The 25,871-nt window shown below is 37.4% G+C and overlaps 4 protein-coding genes across 4 annotated transcripts; 2 read left to right on the top strand and 2 right to left on the bottom strand.

Moving 5' to 3' along the window:
- The first annotated feature begins 3,081 nt into the window (after nt 1–3,081).
- Nucleotides 3,082–4,671, top strand: gng5 (guanine nucleotide binding protein (G protein), gamma 5). The gene is made up of 3 exons (XM_082173857.1): nt 3,082–3,253; nt 3,962–4,113; nt 4,195–4,671. The coding sequence occupies exons 1-2, from the start codon at nt 3,173–3,175 to the stop codon at nt 4,085–4,087; spliced, it is 207 nt and encodes a 68-aa protein (XP_082029983.1). The 5' UTR covers nt 3,082–3,172; the 3' UTR covers nt 4,088–4,113; nt 4,195–4,671.
- Nucleotides 4,672–4,817: 146 nt separating this feature from the next.
- Nucleotides 4,818–8,897, top strand: zp3b (zona pellucida glycoprotein 3b). The gene is made up of 8 exons (XM_082173800.1): nt 4,818–5,963; nt 6,165–6,280; nt 6,361–6,464; nt 6,536–6,716; nt 7,275–7,392; nt 8,028–8,113; nt 8,192–8,454; nt 8,539–8,897. The coding sequence occupies exons 1-8, from the start codon at nt 5,559–5,561 to the stop codon at nt 8,808–8,810; spliced, it is 1,545 nt and encodes a 514-aa protein (XP_082029926.1). The 5' UTR covers nt 4,818–5,558; the 3' UTR covers nt 8,811–8,897.
- A 107-nt stretch (nt 8,898–9,004) lies between these two features.
- arl14 (ADP-ribosylation factor-like 14) lies at nt 9,005–12,590 on the bottom strand. The gene has a single exon (XM_082173848.1). It carries the CDS (start codon nt 10,174–10,176, stop codon nt 9,574–9,576), a length of 603 nt encoding a protein of 200 aa, XP_082029974.1. The 5' UTR covers nt 10,177–12,590; the 3' UTR covers nt 9,005–9,573.
- Nucleotides 12,591–13,156: 566 nt separating this feature from the next.
- Nucleotides 13,157–23,518, bottom strand: ppm1la (protein phosphatase, Mg2+/Mn2+ dependent, 1La). Its single transcript, XM_082173762.1, has 4 exons — nt 22,670–23,518; nt 16,048–16,222; nt 15,816–15,977; nt 13,157–14,359 (listed from the first exon to the last, which is right to left on the bottom strand). Exons 1-4 carry the CDS (start codon nt 23,066–23,068, stop codon nt 14,010–14,012), a joined length of 1,086 nt encoding a protein of 361 aa, XP_082029888.1. The 5' UTR covers nt 23,069–23,518; the 3' UTR covers nt 13,157–14,009.
- Nucleotides 23,519–25,871: the final 2,353 nt, after the last annotated feature.

The following is a 25,871-nucleotide window of genomic DNA, read 5'->3' as shown; positions in this document are numbered from 1 at the left end:
GACTGGTTCTCTTTCTGTCAGAGTGATGGACTCCTGACTGGCCGTGATGCCTAGAGGGGAAACAAGGAGCTAAAAATACACTTACATTTCTATATCCTTCTTTATATTGTTGGTGCTTATCATTTGTAAAATCCCATAGCATTACTTGAAAGACTATGGATACATGTAATTATGTGCTGCAAATGATAACATATCACTTTTCAGTGTGAAGTAATAAGTGCTCACCATCTGAAGGTGGTGTTGTTTCTCTAGCGGGCGAGACATGCTCTCGTGAAACCTCTTCCATTCGCTGAGACACAGTGTGACAGGTTAGACTACACATGACTTCATTTCATTGTTAAATTATAAAATAATGAACAACACCTAGAAATGAAGTTTGGTGTCAGTAGGATTTTTTGTAATATTTTTGAAAGGCTCCCTAAGGGTGCATTTATTTGCTTAAAAATACAGTAAAAGCAGTAATAATGTGGAATATTATTACAATTTAAAAGAACTGTTTTCTATTTTAAGATATTTTAAAATGTAATTTATTCCTGTGATGCAAAGCTGAATTTTCAGCATCATTACTCCAGTCTTCAGTGTCACATGATCCTTCAGAAATCATTCTAATATGATGAATTTGGTGATGAAGAAAACAGTTGTGCTGCTTAATATTGTTGTGAAACCATTATACAATTTTTATAACTTTATAAGAGTCTTTACTGTCACTATGTTCAATTTAATGCATCCCATAAAAGCATTTCCTTAAAAAAGATCCTCCTGGCCCCCACCTTATGAATGGTACGTATGGCAGAACTTTAGTGTTTCTTTGAAATTGTGAGTTATATTGCACCTGAATGAGGTTGCTTGGACTCGGCAGGCTGTACATGCCTTCCATAACCCCGAAGAACGGATCCCTCGCACCCTCGGTTTCATCAAACAGCGCAGCAGCATCAGGGATCATGTGACTCTGCCTGAAAGGAAAGAGGAGGAAACTGTAAATGTTAAATACATCTTATACGCATCAAACTCTGAATCTCTTTTTCATTCATATTTCCAATCTTTGTCCTGTTGCTGCTCTCGCCTAAAATTCTGGATGTAAAACTGTACTTTTTCTTTAATTTTAACCTTGAAAAAGGCCTCTAACTAAAGTTAGAATGGGTTGCAAATACTGCAATGTTGTTTTGTAATCTAAAAATAACATGAAATGTTCATTTTAATCTTTTTTGTAGGCTATGTGTTTTCAGGCTGATGCTGTGACATTCTGTGCAGGGACTACAGATGAAAAACCATTCTGACACTATTACAGTAATGTTTATTAATGTACCCTGTTAAATAAACTAATAAATAAAAGAATCTGAAGTATTGAATCCAAAGGTCATTGTTTAAAAAGGATCACAGACAACGTTCATCAGACATAATGGTTCCATTCATCTGCATTAGCACTATTGATATCATGACAACATAAAGGATGCTCATGTGTAAATGTAAATGAAATAGTGTCTGACCTGGTTTCCTCATCCATCAAATCAATGTTAGCCTTCCGGTTAAGGCGGAAGAGTCTATCAATTGCCCCCTGAGTGTCCTCTGAGAAAAGCACACACAAAAGTCTCTAAATGCTATAAATATCATGATCCTTATCAGCCCACAGTGTCATCTTAAAGGATAAATATACAGTCAAAACAGCAAAAAACATCATTGTTATATGTAAAATATGTTATATATTTTTGACACATGGACCCAGCCCACCTAACAATAAATCGCACTGTCTGTGGTAGACCAGCACCACTCCATACTGCAGCTGAGAGGACAGGTACAGGGAGAACCGGGGGCGGGGCAATCCTGACAGCGGGGGCGGGACTCTGACCAACACGTAATCCATGATGTCATCGCTGTTTGAGAATAACGCCATTCATTTATTTTTTTATTATAATTAATTTTATTCAATAAAAAAAAAAAAACTTTATTGTTGTCTTTAAATGCGATCATGTAGAACATTATTGACAAGTCATTTATTTATTTAATTTCGTTGAAAGGATAGGCTGCTACTAACCAAGTGCGCTGGACATTGACTTTAAGCATATCTCTCCGACTGATCTTTCGTCCTTTAGTGGCCGCCAACCTGAATAAATATATATTTGGGTAGATATTAATAGCTATGCCTCAGTTTTAGGATTAGACCTTTTAAATGGACAGATTATAACATTTATCCTTCATGCAATGGATATGTTAAGCACACCTTCTCATACAAATAGTCAATAGGCCCAACTCTCTGAAAGAAATGAAAACTCACCATATCGTGGCAAAGCACCCAGTCCGATGATTGAGCACCGTAGGATAGAAAAACATTGTGAACAGGTTGATAAAGACAGGGTAAATTTAAAGCAAAGATTCAGCAAAAACTGCAATAAAGTGATCATGAAACAAATGAAATCTCTGAGGTGAAATCCAAAGTGTTTTGATTGGAAATGGGGACTAGCCTATATAGTAGGCTACTTCAAAGGTTGCTGTGGGGGAAATTGTTTTGAAAGATCTACCAATCAGTTGAGCTTTGTGAATAAGACAAACCAATCTTATGAAGACTTAGTCTAGGAAGCATTTTATTGGACTGTCTTGTTTCCATAATAATTCCAGTTTTGTTATACACGTTACAACATCATAAATATTGAGAAGCATTCCAATATTTACAGCATTCTAGTCATAAAACAGCATCATTAAGGGCGGGTGACAAATATATAAATAGGTTATTACAATATAAATATAAAGAAGCAAAAGCGAGAAAAAAGGATGAGTAGTGTATTGCATCTAATCTCCATCAGGTGGCGTATGTTGTTGTAAGCCATGACGTCTGTTGAAACCTATGGGGTCGCTGTGTCCAGTAACAGTTTATATACTGTCTATCTATCGTCTACTACGAATACTTAAGTTATGAATATTAATTAAGTTCGCCCAGTAACCTTAACTGATTTGCTGAATGGCTGTACAGCAGCTAACGCATGAACCAATCATAGTATGCTAAAAACCTAGCCTTATTAATATTAATGACTGTAGCCTTCGCCATAGTAGGGTTCGAATTGACGCGAACGGAATCGTTTCAGTAGTGCACACTTCCGGACTGAACCAAACCGGAAACTGCCTTCTTACAACTTTTGTCTTCGCGGTTGCACATCGTTTGGAAATATCATCAGACAACATGTCGGGCTCATCAAGTATCGTTGCGATGAAGAAAGTCGTTCAGCAGTTGCGCTTCGAAGCAAACATCAATAGAGTAAAGGTCGGTTGGTTTCTGTTAGCGGTTTAATCACGAATGAGACCGAAGCTAGGTAGTTAGCAGCCGGGTTGAGCTTGGGCGTGGACCGGGAACCCGTTAGCTTTGTTTTATCGGCTTCTCAGATTATTTATTAAAATAGTTTTATTTTCCAGTGAAGTAGTACAGATATCTACTCAACAAACTGAATATTTAACACGTTCTCGGGGGGAAAATACTGAATATTTGATCTACACCAGGTCTAGCTAACTACGATGGGTAACGTTAGTTTGTTTATCTAGACCAGAGGTTTTCAATTTTTCAGATCCCATGGACCCACAAAAAGATCATCCTAATGTGAGGGACCCCATCCCTTAACATTTAAAAAGCAGTTATAGATTTCAAAAGTAGGCTATAAAGACCCAATTAATGCTGATAATTGTTTCCTATTCTCTGTAGTTCGGTTCTATGTATTTGAATCAAACTTTGTTTTAATAATTACAACAAATCTAATTTATTTTAATCTTAATTTGTTTGTTAGATTTTCTTTATTTTTAAATGTAGTTAATAGTTATATATTTATATGTTCCTCCCTTATTTATATACAAGAAAAGTTGGCAAGAAATACACACTTCTCAGTTAGTATGAGCTTGTATTTAGCATTGCAGCTGATTGTGTATAATATTTTCTACAGTTTCCAGATGTTTGACCTGTTGTGCAATTTTGGCCATTTAGGTTTCTCAGGCGGCCGCAGAGCTTCAGCAGTTCTGCATTCAAAACGCCGTTCAGGATCCGCTGCTGACCGGTGTGTCTTCAAGCACCAACCCCTTCAGGACACAGAAGGTTTGCTCCTTCTTGTGAGGGTCCACGACGGCCGTCTGCTATTGGTGAGGATCATTATCAAATTGCATTTGATTAAAAGCCTAAACATTACAAAATTGAAACTAACAATTAAAATGTCTTTTCAGGCTTTTTTTCCTGTTCCTGTGAAAATTCCGCTGGGGGAAAAATAAGAAAACCACTGCCATGTGTAATCGAAAAAGCAACAGCACAAAAGCTGTCCACTTGCCAGTTAATACCTCATGCCATAAACACCGAAATAAGAACTGAAAGGATTTTGCCGATCTGGCCGCTTTATGTCTGTTAATGGTGCATTTTCTTTCTCAAGTTTTCATTGTAGAACAAGAAACTTTTTTTTGAATATCTCAACTTGTGTTTTACTCTTTCACAACCTTCAGATTTCTGTTTGAAGACCTCAAACTAAAAAGTCTGCCTTAATGAGTGATAAACAACGCTCCAGTTTTTTGGAGGGAAGGCTTTTGTATTTTTTATGTGGCACAGCAGAGGAAACTTAGTAATTTATTGTGCCTTTTAACATTGTAGTCTATTTCTCTATCTTCTCTGCCTTAGACTTTTTATAACCCAAATAAACCCATTGATTTCTACATGTCTCTATTGTTTGAATAATTTGATTACTGTGAAAGATTTGCTCGGGATATGTTAGCTTGATAACCAAATAAATTACATGAAATTACCTCATTTGTTTAATAGATTGTGAATATACACTCAGGAAAAAAAGGTACAAAAGCTGTCACTATAGGGCGGTACACTTTAAAAAGACACATCTTTGTACCTGAAGAGTGCATATTAGTACATCAAAGGCACATATTAGAACCTTTTTAAAGGGTACTGTCCCAGTGACAGCTTTTGTGCCATTTTGTTTCTGAGAGTGTCATGATATATTTTTATGAGACTATTATACCACACAAAATGACATGGTGTTTTGGCAGGCTTTGTGTTTATTCATATTTTACATATACTTCATAAAATAGTTATTGTCAGTGTGTTGCAAGCAGTTTCTTGCTATGTGACATCCTGTACCCCCACCTAAAACTTATTTTTAATGTACATAGTTGTTCGAAGTTCACATTGAATAAGTTCATTTGTCACACTGCATGTGAAGATTAAAAGCTGTACAAATCTAAAACATCACATTTTGAACTTGATTTTCAATGTAATGTTAGTTTTCATCAGAAGTTTTAAAAAATAGGCTATTCATATTTTAAAGTCACGCCATATTCCGACCTCCTCGACACAGGTGCGTCATCTCACAATAATTACTTATAAAATTTATGCATGGAACCTAATTGGCCTGAATAAATCGAAATCAGGTGTAGGAATCAGGTGTAGGTGGTTTGAGTGATAAAGCAGTAACTGCTCAAGCAAGAAGCAGTTTCCATAAATACGTGGTAAAAACGACGACCAATACGGTTCTTCATTTGTATGTCCGAGAAGCCGGTTTTGTGTGTAATATAATTATTTAGCAGGCGTGATGTGTCTGACTAGCACGTTAATATGGTGGATAACTGTCTTTCTCATGATATCCCTCCGCACTGAATGTTATCCTCGCATGTACCCTCGTACATTCCAGGAAAGAGGATTGTCTTCGGCAAACCAGCAGCTGTTCAACAGTCAGTTTCAGGCCGCGGTTCCTCAAAGTCAGCCTAAAATAAGCGACCCTGTTCCACAACAACGTCAGAAAACGGTGTCCGTGCTTTGCCATGATGCAACGATCGAGGTCGTGATAAACGCAGACCTGTTTGCCTCGGGCTTTCCTGTCTACCCAGGGGAGCTGTGGTTGGGTCCCGGAATGTCTTCATCATGTGGAGCTGTGCAAACTGGAGGATTAGTGTTTACCATAATTGCTTATTTCAAAGATTGTGGAACCAAACTATCTGTAAGTTTAAACAATTTCTGGTTGTCTGATTTTAGTTTGTTGAAGACCCAAGTTTGGTTTGAAGATGAAAAATGTACCAAGCACAATGTTCTCTCCCCATTCCTGATTTTTAACTGGAATTAAAAATCCCCCCCCAATCCTGGCTTAATCTAAGTCCCGTCTGTGAAACCAGGCTCATGGGTTTAATTTGTTTTCTCACAGGTAACTGCTGACTCTCTGGTGTATTCAAATGTCCTTGTGTACTCTCCTTTACCATCTCCTGATGGTGTGCTTCGCCAGGAGGGTGCAGTCATACCGGTTCAGTGCCAATTCCAGAGGTAAGCTGACCAAACTCAGATTAGTTAATGACTGATTTTGAGCTCTTAACATTTATTTTTCTTTCTCAAATCCTCTTAAGGCGGTTTAATGTCGACAGTGCGGCAGTGGCGCCTGCTTGGGTTCCATTTGCTTCCACTGTTTCGTCCACAGATTATCTGGACTTTGCTCTCCGACTGATGAGTGGTATAGTATTTAAATTTGCCAAGTTCTGCTTCAGAATTATTTATTATCACTAATATTTGTTTGTTTTTAAGATGACTGGCGGTATGAGAGGGGCTCAAACATCTATTTTTTGGGGAATGCGATACACCTTCAAGCATCAGTTACCTTGTCCAATCACTTGCCCCTACTTCTATATATTGACTGGTGTGTGGCTACACCAACATTCAACTTTGATGCCGATGCCATCAAATATTCCATTGTAGATTCTCATGGGTGAGTTGATTCAGACTTTGCAGTGTTGCTTTTATTACATCAATTAGATTTAATCGAACTGTTCCTTTTAAAACCTGTGCCTGGTTTCACAGACAAGGCTTAAGACTCTTAACTGAAAGAAACTTATCTTAATGTCAGTCAGTGCCATTGTCTGTCTCAAGATGCACACCAGTAATGTTTAAGGCATGTTTAAAAAAGCTACTTAAATGTCCTAATTGAACTAAGGCATAATCCTGGTTTAATCGAAGTTCTGTCTGTGAAACCGGTCCCTGGTCTTGTGTCTACCAGTTTCGTGATGAATGAAATTGGTCCTGTGGCGTAAATGAATGGTGCATTCAAAGGATGTATAAAATTGAGGGTTCCCCAAAGAACCTTTTGGTGAACTCCTCTTAAAAGAACCACTTTCATTGTGTGGAAGACATTTTAATCTAAAGAACCTTATGCACCTTGTTTCATGGTTCCTTGAACATTTAACATCCATGGATCGCCAATATAAAACCCTTTAGTACACTTGAATTCAGCATTTTGAGCTCCTCTAATCATGTAGACTGCTTTCAGATGTCTTTCAGACAGTAGGAGTTCATACTCCCACTCCAAGTTCTTGCAGAGGAGTGAAGGCAATAAGTTAAACCTACTGTTGGATGCCTTCAGGTTCCACAATTTGACGAGCAACATGGTGAGCAGAACTTTTAAGATTGATTTCAAAGGATGGTTCACCCAAGAATGAATATTGTAATTTTAAAGCTTGAATACACAATTTGACACTTCGGCTTTTTTTTTTTTTTTTTTTTTTACCCACATTTGCATTCTTGACAAGTCTGCACTAGTTGCCAGTTTGCAGATTTTAGGCAGAGTTGGCAGATATAAGTGAATAAATTGTGCAGTGCTTATAATTGGAACAATTAAGCTTCAGATTTTAGTTCCATCCAGTTGGAAAATATAAAACCTGTTTGATATTTTGAGCTGGTTTAAGGGCTCATTGGTTTAATTTGCCATGCATCACGGTTTCTGCTTGAGTTTGTTCAGAATGAATTTAAATCTTGTAGTGTTTGATCCTCAGTCGTTTAGTGTACGATGCCCAGATTTTTCTCTGAAACAATTTACAAAGTCGTCAAGTGTATGATGCCTAGTGTTTTAAGTGTAGTGAGATTGTCATGAATCATGTCATTCTAAACCTCAATGACCTTTGTTCTGTGAAACGCAAAATTCATCAATCTGGCTTTTTTTTTGGGAGCCCTTTGATTACCATTGAATGGACAAACTGTTGAAAATATTGTTTTCACAAGTCATACAGATTTTTCTTTGAAACAGGTGTACATCACATGTTACCTAAAGGCCATACCTGCTGTGTATTCTGAGAGCACTCAAAATCGAGCATGTTCTTTTATTGATGGAAGGTAATGACTTGCTCAAATATTTAAATCTTGGTATATCAATCGGTGGTTCTTTATGTAAGAACCATATGAACTCTGCAGGTGGCAGTCTGTGGATGGAAATGATGGGGTGTGTAACAGCTGTGAGCCATCCAGACAAGGTGCGGCCGAGCCTGAACAAAGCAAGCATTTCCGCATCACACAAGCCCCTCCTGTCATGCAGCCAAAGGTGGGACACAAATCTGGGCCTGCCGATTTTGTTGAAGTGAGACCCGGTCAGTCATTGGAACCCTATAGAGCTCTCATGAAGTCAAGGCAAAATGCCTATGGCGGTCCGACAAAGAGAGGAATCAACACGAACGAAGGTTTGCATGATTTTAATGTTTCATTCTTCATCCGTATTAATTCTAGCTATGTGGCAATCAAACACCCTTCTCCCTTTATAACAGACTGGAAGCTTGCTACCTTGGGTCCTCTGCTTCTGATCCCAAAGGAAGAAACCACCACCCAGTCAGTTGCACGCCCAGCTGAGGTCTTCTCCGCGTCTGTTAACGAGGAGCCAGAGTTCTTATTCAACTTGACCCAAATGAGTCCCGTGACGGATGAGCTGGAGTTTGAAACCGCTCCGGAGACTAGAAGCTTCCATCCCTTTGAGGACAGCCTGTTCCTTGATGCTTCTGATCTTTTTTCTTCAGAAGAGGGAAGTGGGCTTGAAAAATGACCCACCCTTCCACTTAAAAATGGGCAAGAATAAAAATGGAAACTGACAACATGACCTTTTCTAAAAATAAAAGTTTTATCACATCTCGTCTTGGTCCTTGCCATTTACTGTGGATGCTGCAGTCACAGAAAAAGTATGCAAGCTAGTTTGTTGAATTTGTTTAAATTTATAAAGGCACAAAGTTAGTACTAAAGTAAAATTGCACAATAGTACGTTTATTTCACAGCGTATACTGTAACATACATTTATGGATTATAACTGAAGGTAACATTTAGCACCTTTTATGGTACCTTAAATTTCTCATCCAAATCACATAATTGTGTACTATAATTACATTGTGTAAATGTGAACATGTTTTTGTTCTAAAATAAAGAAAATGGACAACTTCACAGCACATCAATAAATATATTAATGAATTCAAAATCAAGGTAACATTTAGCAGCTTTTACAGTGCCTTAACTCAAATCACATGACTGAACATGATGTAACTTTCTGTGAGTTACAGCAACAGGTTTTGATGTTTGCATAGGCATTTGTTTCTTTATAAAAGATTTTGTATCTTTATATATTTCAAAGGCTTGGTTGCTATATTCATGAATTTCTGAATTCATTATAACATTTCAAGGTAGCTTTCAGTATCTTGCAAATGTGCAATTCTTCATTTAAACCTTGTAGGGTTGCACATGATTATGAACTGTCCAACTATATGTAGTAGGATAGTATACAACCTTCCATAAAAGTGATTAATAAGTTACCATGTGGGCTATTTCTTCATAACCGATTTTGATCTTATATACTTCACAGTCTCTTTGATGTTATTGTCCTCGGGTGTCTTTTTCACATGGTGTGCCATTCGTCTGAAGCCGTCCACTAGACCTGCTCCAGTCAGCGCCGAACACGGCTGAATGAACCAGTCTCGTTCACTGCAACTCTTTCTCAGGTTAAACTGCTCTGTGATCTCTGTTACTGTAGCAGCTCCTACAATATCTTGCTTGTTGGCAAGAACCACCACCGGGAGTCCCCTGAGGTGCTCGCTCTTTAAGGTCTGTTCCAGGACGCCCTTGGCCTCGTCCAGACGCTTAATATCAGAAGAGTCCACCACAAACACAATTCCAGCTGTGTCTTGGTAAAAATTCCTCCAGTGCGATCGCATCTTTATCTGACCGCCAACGTCCCACACGGTGAGGATGATTTTGTCCCTGTTCTTCTTGGCTTCGATCATTTCTACATTAAATCCAATTGTAGGAACTGTGTGGAAGTCCTCATTGTATTTCAGTTTGTAAAGAAGAGTTGATTTTCCAGCTCCGTCAAGTCCTAAGAGGAGGATACGTGCTTCAGGTTTGTGTCTGGATCCTGAAAGGCCCATTGTAAACGTCTGATGTTTTACACACACCAATGTTTCTTACAGTCTTCTCTTGGCAAATGTGAGTTTACTTAAGATGGAGTCGGCCTGCGTTACTCAGTGATCTATTATATCTTGCTTATCTACATAGAGCTTTATGAATAATGGGTCAAAGTATCACAGGACACCTCCCAAATGATATGCTAAGAATGCCTGAACGGTGTCCTGTGGAATTCATCACTGTACAAAACATTTAAACGGAATAAAATATTCCGTGACAAATAAATTAAATTCAATTGCATCTCTTTCACAGAATCTCATGTTCAACCTCATGTTCAAAAATCTTTCACTGTTTAGTTTAAGATCCAAAAGAAAATAAAGATGATGTCAATTGACATAGCCTACATGAAGGAACTTGAAATTCCTGCAAAATAAATAAATGAAAACAAGGTTCTCAGTTAAGTTGCCCTGAGACTGGGATATGTGACCATAAGTTTAAAGAAATAAGTATGGACTTCCCATTACTTCTATCAGCTGACCACATGCATGACCATGCGTGACCTGGCATGAAGTCACAAGTGGACTAGTTTTAAAAATATAAAATAACATTTGATGATAAATGTCTTGGAAAAAGTCTTCAAATAAACATTGTTCAATCTTTCCATTCCAGTAAATGGAAACCAAAAAAAAAAAAAAGAAAGAAAGAAAGTGAATGGTATGTCTCCCTCAGATATCTAGGAATGACCATCCCAAGCCTTCCAGATACTTCCAATTCCAGCACTGGTTTGACTGTATCAGCGTCACCTTTAGAAACCCTCAGGTCAGGATAGATTTCAGGAAGCAACAAGAACAACAGCGACCATAACTTCACATCCACGGCACGGGCTCACCGTTGTCTTCCGAGGGTTTTATCAATCCACACCCCGCCCGTTGTATCTGCCACGAACACCAGTCCAGAGCAGTCCCCGTGCCCGTGCCCGCGGCGTCGTCTGTCCGCGGCCGCTTCATACGGAGAGTCGTCCGTTCGCCATTTCCCGTGCGGAATGCCAGGAGTGCGTTTTTCACACATCTTCATAGATGTAAGTGACGTGAACTCGTTAAACTGCTCGGGTGTCCTTGAACTGCACTGGCCCATTCTTGTGCTTGGGCTGCGTGTGGTAAAATCCAACTAAATAGGCCTCTGTAAACTCAGTGCCAAAGCGGACCCCAAACGTACAATTTATACGTTACGGCAACTGAACTACTAGTGTCAGATCCAGTAAGAGTGTGTAGGGGGAGATTTATAGAAAGCTTACTCAGTGGCAACAGGCACTTAGGGGCTTTAATACTGGACTTCACAATGCTGGTGCTATTCTGAGGCTTTACACCTGCTCTCTGTTGTCACCATGGACTGCTCAGCATCATAAAGCTCGGTATGCTTCAGGAATACTGCACTGCAGTGTAAGGTTACTGTGCAGATCAGTATGTCACTCTGACTGGAAGAATGCAACCATGCGTCATACGCTTATTCTATTTGTTTATTAATTTCCTCTTAATCTATGAGCTTATACTGTACCAGGTTCCCACATGAAAACAAAGTCACTGTCTGATGAAAATACCATCTTGAACGTCTGGTTTTGCTGGTCTCCCAACCTGCTCAGGCTGGTTTTTAGAGGGGTTAGGCCATATTTCAGCTGGTGTAAAATGGTTTAGTGGTCCCCTGGTCCCTGGAAGAGGGTACAAATTGGTCAATCACATTTGTTTATATATCATAACACCACATGTTGGCCAAAGTGCTTTACATATTGAGCCTACTTGGATTTATAATTGTATGAATGTGTTAGGTCCTGGTGTAAGGCAAATACAAAATTGCACAAAATGAAGTAGTCGAATGCAAGTGAGAAAAGATGAGTCTTTAAATGAGTTTTAAACGCAAATTGGTATCCCATTTTTTTAAACTGATGCACAAATATGATAATTGGGGAGAAAACTATAAATGTACACATCTTAATTAAAACCGAACAAAATAAAAAATGTCGGTAACACTTTACAATAAGGTGGTTCATTAGTTAACATTAGTTAGTGTATTAACTAACATGAACTAACCATGAGAAATACATGGGTTACTGTAAAAATCCAGCTGTTCATTGTTAGTTCATGTTAGTTCACTGTGCATGAACTAATGTTAACACGATTTTAATAAAGTATTAATAAACGTTGAAATTAACATTAACAAAGATTAATAAATGCTGTATAAGTGCAATTCATTATTAGTTCATGTTAACTAATGTAGTTAAACTAATGCTAACTATCGAACCTTATTGTAAAGTGTTACCAAAATGTCTTATGAATGTTACATGTTTGTTCTGCTGTATTTTTGTTACAAAGACCTATCTAGGAAATCATTAAAACGTTACTGGTACATAAATTAACATAAGTACCAAGGTTTGACCACAAACTGAACCCATTTAAAATATTTTAGTTATTGAAATGCTTATAAAAAGGTTAAAGACAACAGCTTTTGTTTAAAGATACTAAAGATTTGATGGAGGAAAGGGGCATTTTTCCAGTTGTCCCCTAATATAATCTATACACTATATGGATATAACAGCTTGATTGTATACACCTGTGGCAATGGGTCTGATCTAAACAACTGAATTCAGTAATTAAGAGGGTGTGTCCCAACACCTTTTAGGGTCAGGAGGAGTTTATTTTTATATATACATTTTTGAAAGAAGTCTCTTATGCTGACCTTGAATATATTTTTAAATGTAATTTATTCCTGTGATGCAAAGCTGAATTTTCAGCATCATTACTCCAGTCTTCAGTCACAGGATCCTTCAGAAATCATTCTAATATGATGAATTGATGCTCAAGAAACATTTCAATGTTGACAAAATGCTGCTTAATATTTTTGCATAAACTGTTAGACTTTTTTCAGGACTCTTTAATTAATAACTTTTTTAATTGTATGTGTCCTTGCTGAATATCATATAAATATCAGAGAGAACAAAGACAAGCAGTATGAGCTTTGACTTGTTAGGTTTATTTATCGCTTTAATCTCCCACATACATTTCACACAGTGCAATATAATTCAACGTTTGTGTAGATCAGGGCTGGTGCCAATCCCAGTAAACTAGGAGGAAACTTGGAGGACTGTCCGCCAGAATTAATTCAACAGTCTTCACAAATGAATGACATAACATACGGTCTTCAATCCGGCCACATTTTTATTCACATAACCATTAAAACAGTGATTTAAAAGAGCAGGACTGACTGGAAAACTCTTCCTTCTCACAATAATGATTGGGACATAGACCAATTATGAAGTTTAATCAAAGATTAACATTCTTAATCTAACACAAACTTATACCACCCTCATTTAGACAAACCGATGAGCAGCACCAGTGTAAATCGGCATAAATGCCCTGTACTGATATGAATGGATCATGCACATCCAAATTCAAGAGCTGGATACATTTATCAGCTCTTTAATTCACAAAAACAAGGGGGGAAAAACAAACGAGCAAAAATATAAAGCTCTGATCTGTTCTTCTGAACAAAATATTACGAGTGCATTTTCAAGGCAATAAACATCCTTCTGCCATTTATGCCAATTGCTGTTTCACAAATAATATTGCTCTATATAAGGAAGGCCAGGATACGTCATCTTTACAGTGTCAAATAATTTTTTGAAGTGTCCATTTGGCACGCACACAAAAACAAAAAAACAAAACTGGGAATGCATGTGTTTGCACATGCGTATGTGTGCCAGTTTATTGTAATTGTGAGAAAAAAGGTTTGTCTCTTACATTACACCATCTAGCGATATGCATTAATGGAAAGACAATCAAGGCTGTTTATTGGTGGAGTAAAACTACTCTCCAGTTTTTGTCCCAGAGCTGCTCTTGAACTTCACCACCATGACGGTGATGTTGTCGGGGCAGCCGCGGTAGAACGACTGCAGGACGATGCTCTTGGCGCCGAAGTGCGGCTCGTCCAAGCGTTCCCGCACGAAGCGCACGGCCTCCTCGTTGCTGAACGCGTCCCACAGGCCGTCCGAGGCCAGGATCATGAACTCCGGCTGGAGCTTGTCCAGGTCAAAGGTCAAGATATCTGGGTCTGGGATGACTACATTCAAGTTCTTCAGAGGGTAGTCACCGAGCGAGCGCGACATGGCCAGGATGCCTTGCACACGCCAAGAACCGTTGAAACTGATGAAGCCACCTGATGGATGAGATCACAGACACGTGTTATATTCACACTGTCAAGTCATCGAGAACTGCCAGAAAGGCCACCACAAGTGCAAAACTGTTCAAATCATAGTCTTAATCACAGATCTGATAACTGTATTAAACTTTTGTAAATATGCAATAAAAAAAAAAGGTAAATGATCAAGCTTATTAAATATGCACACATCTGCATATTAAACTAATAATGTGATTGTGTACACTACAGAAAATGTTACAACTCCTATTATAATATGCAGAGGTCAAACTCATCAGAAAAAGGTGACAAAAACGAAAACCCCATAGCGGGCTCTGGGGGCAGTTATTGTGATTATTATTAAAATAACAATTTTATTTGATAATAATAATAATAATAATGTTATTTTATGGGGGTTTAAAATTGAAAGGTTATTTAAAAAAATTATATTATTGTTGTTTTAACAAACAAAGAAGTTATCATTATTAATATTAATAATTATTATTATTATAAAAATTACAGGGATTTTAAATCAAAAGGGTATTGAAAAAATAAACGTTGTTTTAACAAACAAAAAAAGTTATCATTATTATTAATAATAAATTAATTTAAAAATAAATATTGCCGTTTTAACAGAACTTATGATTATGATAATAATAAGACAATAATAATAAGTTATTTTATTTTACAGGTTTTATAAATCAAAATGTTATTAAAAAATAAGAACTTGTTTTAACAAACAAAAAAGTTATTACTATTATTATTATCATCATCATCTTTAATAATAATAATACAAATACAAATATATAATAATACTATGTATGCAAATAAAATAAAATGCCTTTATGATGCAATGGCCCATAAAATGTCAACTGTCATATCAAACTACCAACCACTGGAAATCAATGTGTATAAATTAAAATGTTTTTGTTTTTTTGTTGTTGTTCTAACATATAAATAATAATAATAATAATAAGAAAATACAAAATGATACATGTTCAAAAACCCCTCTAATCAGAATGGCCCATAAAATGTCAACTGTCATATCAAACTACCAACCACTGGAAATCAATGTGTATAAATTAAAATGTTTTTGTTTTTTTGTTGTTGTTCTAACATATAAATAATAATAATAATAATAATAAGAAAATACAAAATGATACATGTTCAAAAACCCCTCTAAAAAAATTATTAGCTTTATCATTTAAGAAGTAATTTGTCTAAAAATAGAGATCTCAATTATACACCCTTTACTATATGATCTTTTAAGAAAATGGCCTTAAAAAAATTATCATAATCATTGATAAGACAAAATCAAGGTGAAAAAGTTAAATACATTTTTTTTTAAATGTCAAAAAGTGTTTTTTGTTTTGTTTTTAAAGAAGTTTTTTTTGAAAGTCTGGTAGCTGAATCATTTTGGTTTGTTTGTTGCTAAAGTCTAAAGCAGCTCTTCTCCCCTTGAAGTGGGCAAACTCACCGGCTCTCTTGATCCTCTTGCGCTCCTTCAGCTGGTAAGGCTTGTGATCATGTGACAAGGCCACAGCGTTGCCGTCCTTGTCGCAGAGAACGCCGCGCGAGTCTCCAACATTCGCCACGGTCAGTTCACGGTCTGACAACAAGGCGACCAAACATGTTGTGCCTGAAAACAAAGGGGAGGAGTTCAGCTTGGTTTACTGTTTCCCTAAAACACACGCTCATCCCCTGCTCACCTGCTTCATCATGAGAGGCGGAGAACTTTTCCACCATGTCCCGGTCCACAGCCAGAATGCGCTGCTCTAGGATGGAGGGGTGGGAGAGAGAGCTGTCTTTCTTCTCCCGCTCGTAGGCCTGCAGCTGCTGTTTCAGAGTCTCGGGCAGGTGGGCCTTCACATAATCAGCAGCCGCCTGAGAGACAGACAACAAGAACAAATGCAGATGAGCTCACGGGGGAACAGGAATCTCATAAAAGTGTCACGCTTCACCCCCAAAGCTAAAGAAATAATATTTATTAAAGACCATTAAGATTTTTTGGGACATTATTTTCATGACAATTTAACAACTATTTAGCACCCACTGTATTATAAGTCACTATAATTCTGGTCAATATACTGAGATCACGCTAATTTAGAGGAATTACTCACTGATTCCGGAAACTTCATTCATTTACTGAACTTTTTTCTTTTAAATTGTATTTTTGAAATTTCCATTCTTCAATTGTGATTCTCATTATATTCTCAATGATGAATTACTGCAAAATAATGATTTTTATATTTAATTCAGCATAAATGAAAGGCAGTAAAACAAATACCACACACATTAAATAATATATTCTTTCTCATTACAGTTTAATATTAAATAATAGGATTTGTTTTTAAATTTTGGAAATTAGATTTACAGACAGACAGAGAGACAGAAAGTTGACAGAGACAGACAGACATATATACATATATATATATATATACATAGATAGACAGACAGATAGATGATAGACATACAGATAGATAGATAGACAGACAGACGGATGACAGACAGACAGATAGAGATATAGATAGATAGACAGGGATGATAGACAGATGACAGATAGAAGATAGACAGATAGACAGATGACAGACAGACAGATATAGATATAGATAGATAGACAGATAGATAAATAGACAGATAAACAGACAGATAGAAAGAGACAGATGACAGACAGATAGACAGACAGACAGATAGAAAGAGACAGATGACAGACAGATAGATAGACAGACAGATAGATATAGATAGATAGACAAACAGGCAGATGACGGACAGAGACAGACAGACAGATAGAGATATAGATAGATAGACAGATAGATGATAGACAGATGACAGATAGATAAACAGACAGACAGATAGATGATAGACAGATAGACAGACGGATGACAAACAGGCAGACAGACAGACAGATAGAGATAGACAGACAGATGATAGACAGATGACAGATAGATAGATAGACAGATAGACAGACAGACGGATGACAGACAGAAAGATATAGATATAGATAGATAGACAGATAAATAGACAGATAAACAGACAGATAGAAAGAGACAGATGACAGACAGATAGACAGACAGACAGATAGATATAGATAGATAGACAAACAGGCAGATGACGGACAGACAGACAGACAAGACAGACAGATTGATAGATAGATAAACAGATAGAGATAGACAAACAGGCAGATGATGGACAGACAGACAGGCAGATGACAGACAGATGACAGACAGACAGACAGAGATGTATAGACAAACAGACAGATGACAGACAGACAAACAGACAGATGACAGACAGACAAACAGATGACAGACAGACAGACAGAGATGTATAGACAAACAGACAGATGACAGACAGACAAACAGACAGATGACAGACAGACAAACAGACAGATGACAGACAGACAGACAGATGACAGACAGACAGACAGAGATGTATAGACAAACAGACAGACAGATGACAGACAGACAAACAGACAGATGACAGACAGATGACAGACAGACAGACAGATGACAGACAGACAGACAGAGATGTATAGACAAACAGACAGATGACAGACAGACAAACAGACAGATGACAGACAGACAAACAGACAGATGACAGACAGACAGACAGATGACAGACAGACAGACAGAGATGTATAGACAAACAGACAGATGACAGACAGATGACAGACTGATGAGGGTGAGGAAATGATTTTTTTTGTGAACTATCGCTTTAAGAGAGGCCTAGAGCTCTTGCCAGTTGGAGTTTGCAGCAGAATACAGATGAAGGGACAGAAAGTCTCTAGAGATCGAGTGCCCTTTCCAAATACTGCCAGATCACCAAAACAGAGTCAAAGAGCATTATTCCATCGCCTAGCTCTGTTGTCCGCATCATCAGTCAGGATGGTTTGGATTCCTCTCAGCAACTCACACTACAGCCTTGTGCATCTTCAACTGTAAACCTTCGCCAGTGACTCAGCAATGCCACGCTATAAATACAGTGATGAAACCAGAGAAGCAAACATAATACCTGTCTGCCAAGAGAACGCTGCAGTCTCGTTCCAAACACACTTCCCGGCCAACACGGGGCTGCTGCTTTTCAGAGAAGACAAGGCAGAGCCTCCTCATGAAGCCATGCATTATTTACACAGAAGCCGTGCTCACGCAGAACACTTACAGAATAAGCATACAGCTCAGGGGCGCTTTGCACATAGCGCTGATTTTAAACCTGTAAATAGCTCAGCGTTGCTATGAACAGGAGCATTTCAGATCAGAGATTGAGGCCTTGCTGAATTCTGCTCCTCCTAAATTGTCCAGATTGTAGGTATATAATGTCATAATAATCAAAATAATTATGTTTGCAATTGCATAAATGACTTTAGCATAATTAGACTTCAGCTACCATCTGAAAAGGGCAAAGTAGTCAATCAACAATAGCCAATAACAATTATGTTCGTCAGTATATCGTGAGCCTGGCAATAGCACAATTTGCAGGGTGTCACAGTCTGAATTGTTGAAACTATGTTCATCATTGTGTCTCAGGAACAAAGACAGTGGGGCGGGGGTGACCCGCAGTGACCTCTTTCCGCTCAAGACCCTCCCACCGCAAACACACTACAGTCAAGCAGCCATTTTACTTCATTCACACACCAACACAATGAGTGCTTTATTACTGGTGTTACGCACCTGTGTGTGTTTGGAAGATTTAGGGCTTTAACAGGTTTAACTCAAACATAGCAGCGCCAGTGCATTCCTGTCAATCTCATGAAACATCTCAAGTTTAAAGAAAGCAAGTCTATTTTTAGGACCATCAAGATTTTTTTGCACAAATTTTTTTTTTATTATTATTTATTTATTTATAGACTAAGCTTATTTATCACCCAAATTCTGATTACTACGATCTATGAAAGCTTGTTTCCGCCACTGAGAAAAAATTAGAAAAGGTAATTGCGACTTTATACCTCGAGTTTATATATCACACGATTCTGAGACAAAAAGTCACAATTACCTTTTTTTTTTTATTATTCTGTGGTGGTCGGAAACAAGCTTCCATAGCAATCCTGCACAAATATCGTTTTTAAATAAATAGTAAATTACTACAAGTATTCATCTTGGCAGTATTTGCTGCATTGCATTTATTGTAATCAAAATTTCCCAATGCAAAAAAATTTAAAAATGATGGTTTCCACAAATATATTAAGGGACACAACTGTTTTCAACACTGATTAATTATAATAAGAAATGTTTCTTGATCAGAAAATCATCATATTATAATGATTTCTGAAGGATCATGTTAAACTGAAGACTGGAGTAATGATGTTAAAAAACAAGTATTTATTTTAAGTCAAGTCAAGTCACATTAATGTATATAACGCTTTTTACAATACAGATTGTTTCAAAGCAGCTTTAAAGAGATAACAGGAAAATAACGCAAAAAACTTTGTTTCCAGAAGAAAATAGCATGTTTAGCTATAGGATGTTTAATTTTTGTTGTAAAAAAGTTATAAATTTTGTTAATTTATATATATATATATATATATATATATATATATATAGCCACTCTGGAGTAAACCGTGATGTCATCATCCAGCTCAGTTCAGTTCTTGTATAATAGTGTCAATGCAGATCAATATTATTGTTGAATATGAAATTAAATGTAGTAATCATATTTCACAATATTACTGTTTTTACTGTATTTTTCCATCAAATAAATGTAGCCTTGGAGAGCATAAGAGACTTCTTTCAAAAACATTACATAAAACTTTTGAACTTGCTTTAAATTTTTAGGTACAATCAACTTGGATGTTTAAGTTAGCCTATTTCATCTTATATTTTATATAATATTATATAACTTTTAAAAAAGGTAGAAAATTGCTTAACTTATTGTAATGAGTTAAAGCAATATAACAACATATGTTGTCATAACTTACTGATCCAAATTTTTTACAGTGAACTCACACTTATTTCATACTACCATTGCTAATTAAAAGCTCAATTTACCAGGCCTAATTCAAGATTCGAATGAGGAGAAAACCAGAGCACCAGGGAATAAAGGACGAGCACGTGACAGAAGAGTAAGAGAGGCGTTGATTAGGCCGACTGTGCTAGTCACTGTTAGCGAGAGCTCTCATCATTAGCAGTCACCACAGGGCAAAATCATGTAACAAGACTCTATTTAACAGGGTATTTTTAACAGGCCCCCTGGATCAAATATTTCCAGACCTAGTTTTCACTTCTGACATTTCAAATCACGACTTATATTTGCATATATGTTGATTACACATGCAAATTCTAACCAAAGTATGATTTGTTGACTATCATCTACTGCTGATCAGTTGGCTGTTGTTCAAGAAGCCAATCGCAGCCCTTTCACAGCTGCAATAAATAATAATAAAAAAAGATCATTGCTAATTGCAAGCAGCTTAAAAAGTCAATCCAAAAAATCGGCTCAGACTTTTGACTGGGTTGGTTGGTCATACTTTTGTTTGGGTATCAGATTTATGCACTGAACATCGTGGGAGGCTGGAAAGACTCCCTCTATAATTTCTGGACAAATAAATGTATAATTAAACCTAAAAGTGTTGCTATTCTGCTCCTCTGGTGCTGTTGTGAAGAAAAGAGAAAAAATTTGAAAAGGTAATTTCGACTTTATACCTCGAGCTTATATCACACGACTCTGAGACAAAAAGTCAGAATGCATATTTTATATATATATATATCCTATATATTTCTTCTTTACAACATACATAATCCTAATCTGGTCAGCTCTTCTGAATCCATCTCATCCCTCTTTTCCTATTAAAGTCTACAGTGTTTGAAGCCCTGCTCATAACAAAACAAGTTCAGCAGTAGTAAACAAATCCAGCACTCTTCTTTCCAACGAGTGGATGTGCAAGTTACCCAACATTAAGAGTTAAGTTCAGGAAATAATAATCATCATGGGCTTTCACAACCAAAAAACGAGCCAGTATCAACATACAGATTAGACTCAAAATGTCAGGACGTTTGAGTCAGCAAACATTAATGAGAGGAGATAGTGTAGATTAGAAGACCTTTTACAGGGGCCGAAGAGCATGAGGTTGGCACATTTTAATCTATTAACTGCCTGGATTGCAGGGAGGCCTCTGGTCATTTAAACAAATAACACTATAAATAGATTTTAGGCATTCCATATATGATCGTGGGAGCCAGAAACAGCAGACTTGAAAGCGGAGGAAAATGGTGGATCGGTAAAATTCAAATGAAAGAGTTTTCTGAGCTGTTTTAATAGGTTTCCACATGCATCGGCTCTTGTGAGCTGTTAATTTCATCACTCAAAAGCATGAACATCTGTCTGAGCTCCATATAGGCTGGGGAATAAGGCTGGTCGAAGCAGATGTGGGGTGGGGTGGGGGGATTCTCAATAGGCTACATTAGATACTAATATAAATATAACCATTATAAAAGGCAGATTGTTTTTTAATTTTTAACACACCAAAAAAATGTGTGGGTTAACTGTTTATTATTTGGAAGCAATACTGAAACATAAGTATTTCGAGGGAGGTGTAAATTGTGGTCAACCAAAAGTATATTTTTAATGGCTGATACCATGATCATACCAGGAGCACGAAAAAAAGAAAAAAAAAAGAAAAAAAACCCACAACAACAAAAAAGTAAACAGAAAACGTGCAATGCCTTCACAGTAAATTTTTGTACTAATTCAAGTCGGTTTGATAATATGAATTAGTGTATAAACTCTTGAAAATAGTCAGTCTTAAAGGGACAGTTCACCCATTATTTACTCACTCATGTTGTTCCAAATCTGTACAACCTTCTTTCTTCCTTCTAACACAAAAGACAATTCACTCATTGTATGGAGTAAAATTACACCAGAAGTACAATAAAAGGTTATACAGGCATGAACGTGTGAACATTTTGCGAATTAGGCTAACGTTACTCCTTTAAGAATATCCACTCTCTTATTCGTTACTACTTCGGCACCTGTTCAAAGTGATTTTTGTGATAATTTATTAACTTTTGGGATTTCCAGTCCCCATCCGCTTTCAGTATATGAAAGAGTGTCCATGATTTGCTTCGTATTTTTCCCTTTTATGTTCCACAGATGTGAGTCAGTAATACGGGTTTGGAACAACACGAGGGCGAGTAAACACATTATTGCATGAACTATTCCTTTGAAGGTCGTCCCAAATAACACAGAACGTGTTTGGTTATTCTGGGAACCAACTCCTAACGTTACTCGAACATTATTTTTATGCTTAACATATCAACAATGGTAACGTATCGTCCTGGGAACCACGGACATTTCGTATGTAAATCTTTCACGCCGACTCTCCTCAGCATCCACACTTCTTACCTCCCCGCCGTGTCCGTCAAAAATGGCAAAGATTGAAGGGTGGCTCCTGTTGACCAGGTCGGTGAGGACCTCGAAGCGGTCCTCCATGTGGTCTCTTCGGCCCTGTATCGAGTACACCGCGACATTGTTGTTCTTGAACTCCCATGTCTTGGAGAACTCCGCGTCCAGCACATCCAGACCGCCGAGCCTGTCGTTCATCATCATCTCCGCCACTTTCCCCTTCACCATCTTCACGGCATCCCGGCTGGACTTAACGATGGTTTTCACCTCGTCCGTGTGGAAGAAGTAACTCCAAAGGGCCAAGCTTATACACAACAGAAACAAGGTCTCTGGCCTGAGCAAGAAATAACGCATGATGCGACCCAAAAGAGACAAAAGCGTCATTGTGTCTCCTATCATCACACGCTCAAGACTGCACACGGGGACTGGAGTATGGGCTTCAAATTACTTCATTTGACCGATATTAAAGCCCATCTGCAGCCCGACGTGTGAGATCCCACCTGAAAGCCCGAACACAGCGACGCAAACGCCTAAATGTCCGGCGGTTATGTTATAATCTGCAGATGGAGAGAGATCCCGGTGCTTTCAGTTGCAGTATGGTTTTGCTCTGCCCTACCGACGGGCTGCATATAACCGCACAGATCCCATTACCCCCAACAACAGCGAATCCTTTCCCTCCCATAAAGCCATCCGTGCCGCTAGCTAGCGTCTTCAACGCGTCTCCGCTCCAAACTGACTGTTATTTGCCCGTTCTCGTGCGTCACTGACAGTTTCAAAGCACTCTATATATCGCTAATTCGTCACTGCACATGTCATGCTGCTGTTCTGACTTCCTCCGCGCGCTGCGTGACCGACCGACTGACTGACTGCAGCAGCACCGGGAAACAGACACAAACGCTTAAGAAATTACATCATATCTGTCCGTTAGCTTGAGAAGCCTACGTCAGACTACATTTCAACAAACCGTTTTTTTTTTTTTTTTTTTTTTTTGTATTACCGATGCCGCAACGTGACGTACCAATCGATGACTATGAAAGGTCGTGACGTCATGCGTAGCTGTGCTCAGGATAAAAACAGGGCCACGCAGAGACTGAAGGACCCTGGAGTATTGTTATATTGTTATGGTATGACAAAGAGGACAATTGGTGTTACTGTTCTTTCATGCATTAAAAAAACAACCAAAAAAACCGGGCCAGGCGGTTGACACTGGCTGCAGAATAGAGGATTTGTTTTGTACTTTGTTTTAGCCTAGCCATTGTTTTTAGGGGGTAAATTTCATAAGCACAAAAACAGTCTTGTGAAATGTAAATTATTTTCAGTATTTTTAAAATTTATTTTTAGAACTTTTAGTAGATTTTTTGTTGGGTTTGTACGACAAATTAGAGAAGAATCGTTTAGGCCTAATATTTCTTTCATCTAGATGTTGTTTTTTTGTAATTAGGCTATAGCATTAATTTATTTTTGTTTTTATTTTTGTCAAAACCAAGGCAAATGAAAATGAAAATGCTAAAAGGAAGAAATAGCCTAGTTAAACTGCTAATAGCTATACTAAAGTATTCTTTGGCACACTTAAAAGTAGTCAAACATTTTTCTTAAAATTTTGCAGTAATTTGCCACATTGTAAGATAATTTAAAATGAACATACAAAGGCAAAAATCATAGAATCATATTTGACGAATTTCTTAATCCTCTAAATTATCAAAAATGTACCTTTTGTACACAGTCTTTTACATTATCCATATATCATTTTCAAGAAAAAAATGTTAAAATGTATAAAATGATACAACACTCTCTTGAGGAATATTTGTACATCTTTCAATCATCATTGTATTGCATTGCATTGCATTATATATTTTTGTTATTTTCGATTTTTGTACATTACAGCTATCAGAATTTCATCTCACTTTTTGGCCATTTAGATAACAACACATGCACCAAATTGCATATTTTTATCCTCAGTTTGGGCCATCAAATTGATGGTTTTTTTCACCATCTATTCTCCAATATGACTATATGGTCAATAATAGCCTTATCAAATATCATACAATACATAAAACATATAGGCTTATGCAAACTTTTTTTTTCTCATTATATCACTTATATTTTGTATCTTATATAGTTCCATTAAAAAGTTTTTCTGACTATTATTTTGTATGTATTGTGAAAAACTGGTGACCCATTATGTCCTAAATACACTTTTCCCATATGTTAATCAAGAGGGAGTGAAAAAATAAGATAATGAATGTCCATGTTACTGTACATGTGTCAGCCACCAACTTAGAACTGCAATGCGTTTTACACATTTGTCGATGAAAGATTGTTGTAAACCTGTAAACCAGACAGTTGACGGCACCCATTTACTTCCATAGTATTTTTTTGCTACTATGAAAATCAATGGGTGCCATCAACTGTTTAATTACCAAAATTCTTCAAAATATCTTTTTTTTTGCTCAACAGAAGAAAGAAACTCATTCAAGTTTGAAACAACATGAGGGTGAGTAAATGATGACAGAATTTAAATTTTTGAGGGAACTATCCCTTTAACTCTTTTATTTTACATCATGCCCTGACATGAAGTTGCATGACTTATCCAGTGAAGGATCCGTTTAGGGATGCAGCAAGTAAACATATGTATAAATTGATGCAAAACTGTGATTCAGAAAAGTGCTTAGCATACTGCTGGCCTTCTAGAGGCTGAATAATGGATGCACATCTTATTGATTTCAGTTTCATCATAGAAGTCCAATGGGATTTATTTTGTGGTGCACTAGTACTGGAAGCTTAGTGAGGTAGATCTTTGGTTTGACTAATGGTTTCCATTTTGCCTACCTGGTCATTTAGCACAGGGCATTTGAGCCTCAATATGGCGTATGCAACGAGAGGGTGTGTATCTCAGGCTCAAATAACAACCCACTGCATCCCCCCACACTTCTCATCTCGTTCTCCCAAATGGTGCCCTTGTGTACACAGAAACAGTGTCAGACCAGTCTAATGGGCACTGTAAGTGGAGAGGGTAATGCCTGCTAAAACATTGAACTGTTTGCTAAGGAAAGCATCACTATGAGCTACTACTGTTAGTAATAGTTTGAGATTTTAATAAACCTGTATAGTATTCAATTTCAGTGCATACACTTTTAAAAATAAAGGTTCTTTATTGGCATCTGTGCTTCCATAAAGAACCTTTAACATCTATGGAAACTTT

Source organism: Leuciscus leuciscus, assembly GCF_965113295.1.
Source record: "Leuciscus leuciscus genome assembly, chromosome: 6".
In the NCBI taxonomy this organism is placed as follows: domain Eukaryota; kingdom Metazoa; phylum Chordata; class Actinopteri; order Cypriniformes; family Leuciscidae; genus Leuciscus; species Leuciscus leuciscus.
The sequence above is the reverse complement of the archived record's forward strand: the minus strand, read 5'-3'. Positions and strand labels throughout refer to the sequence as shown.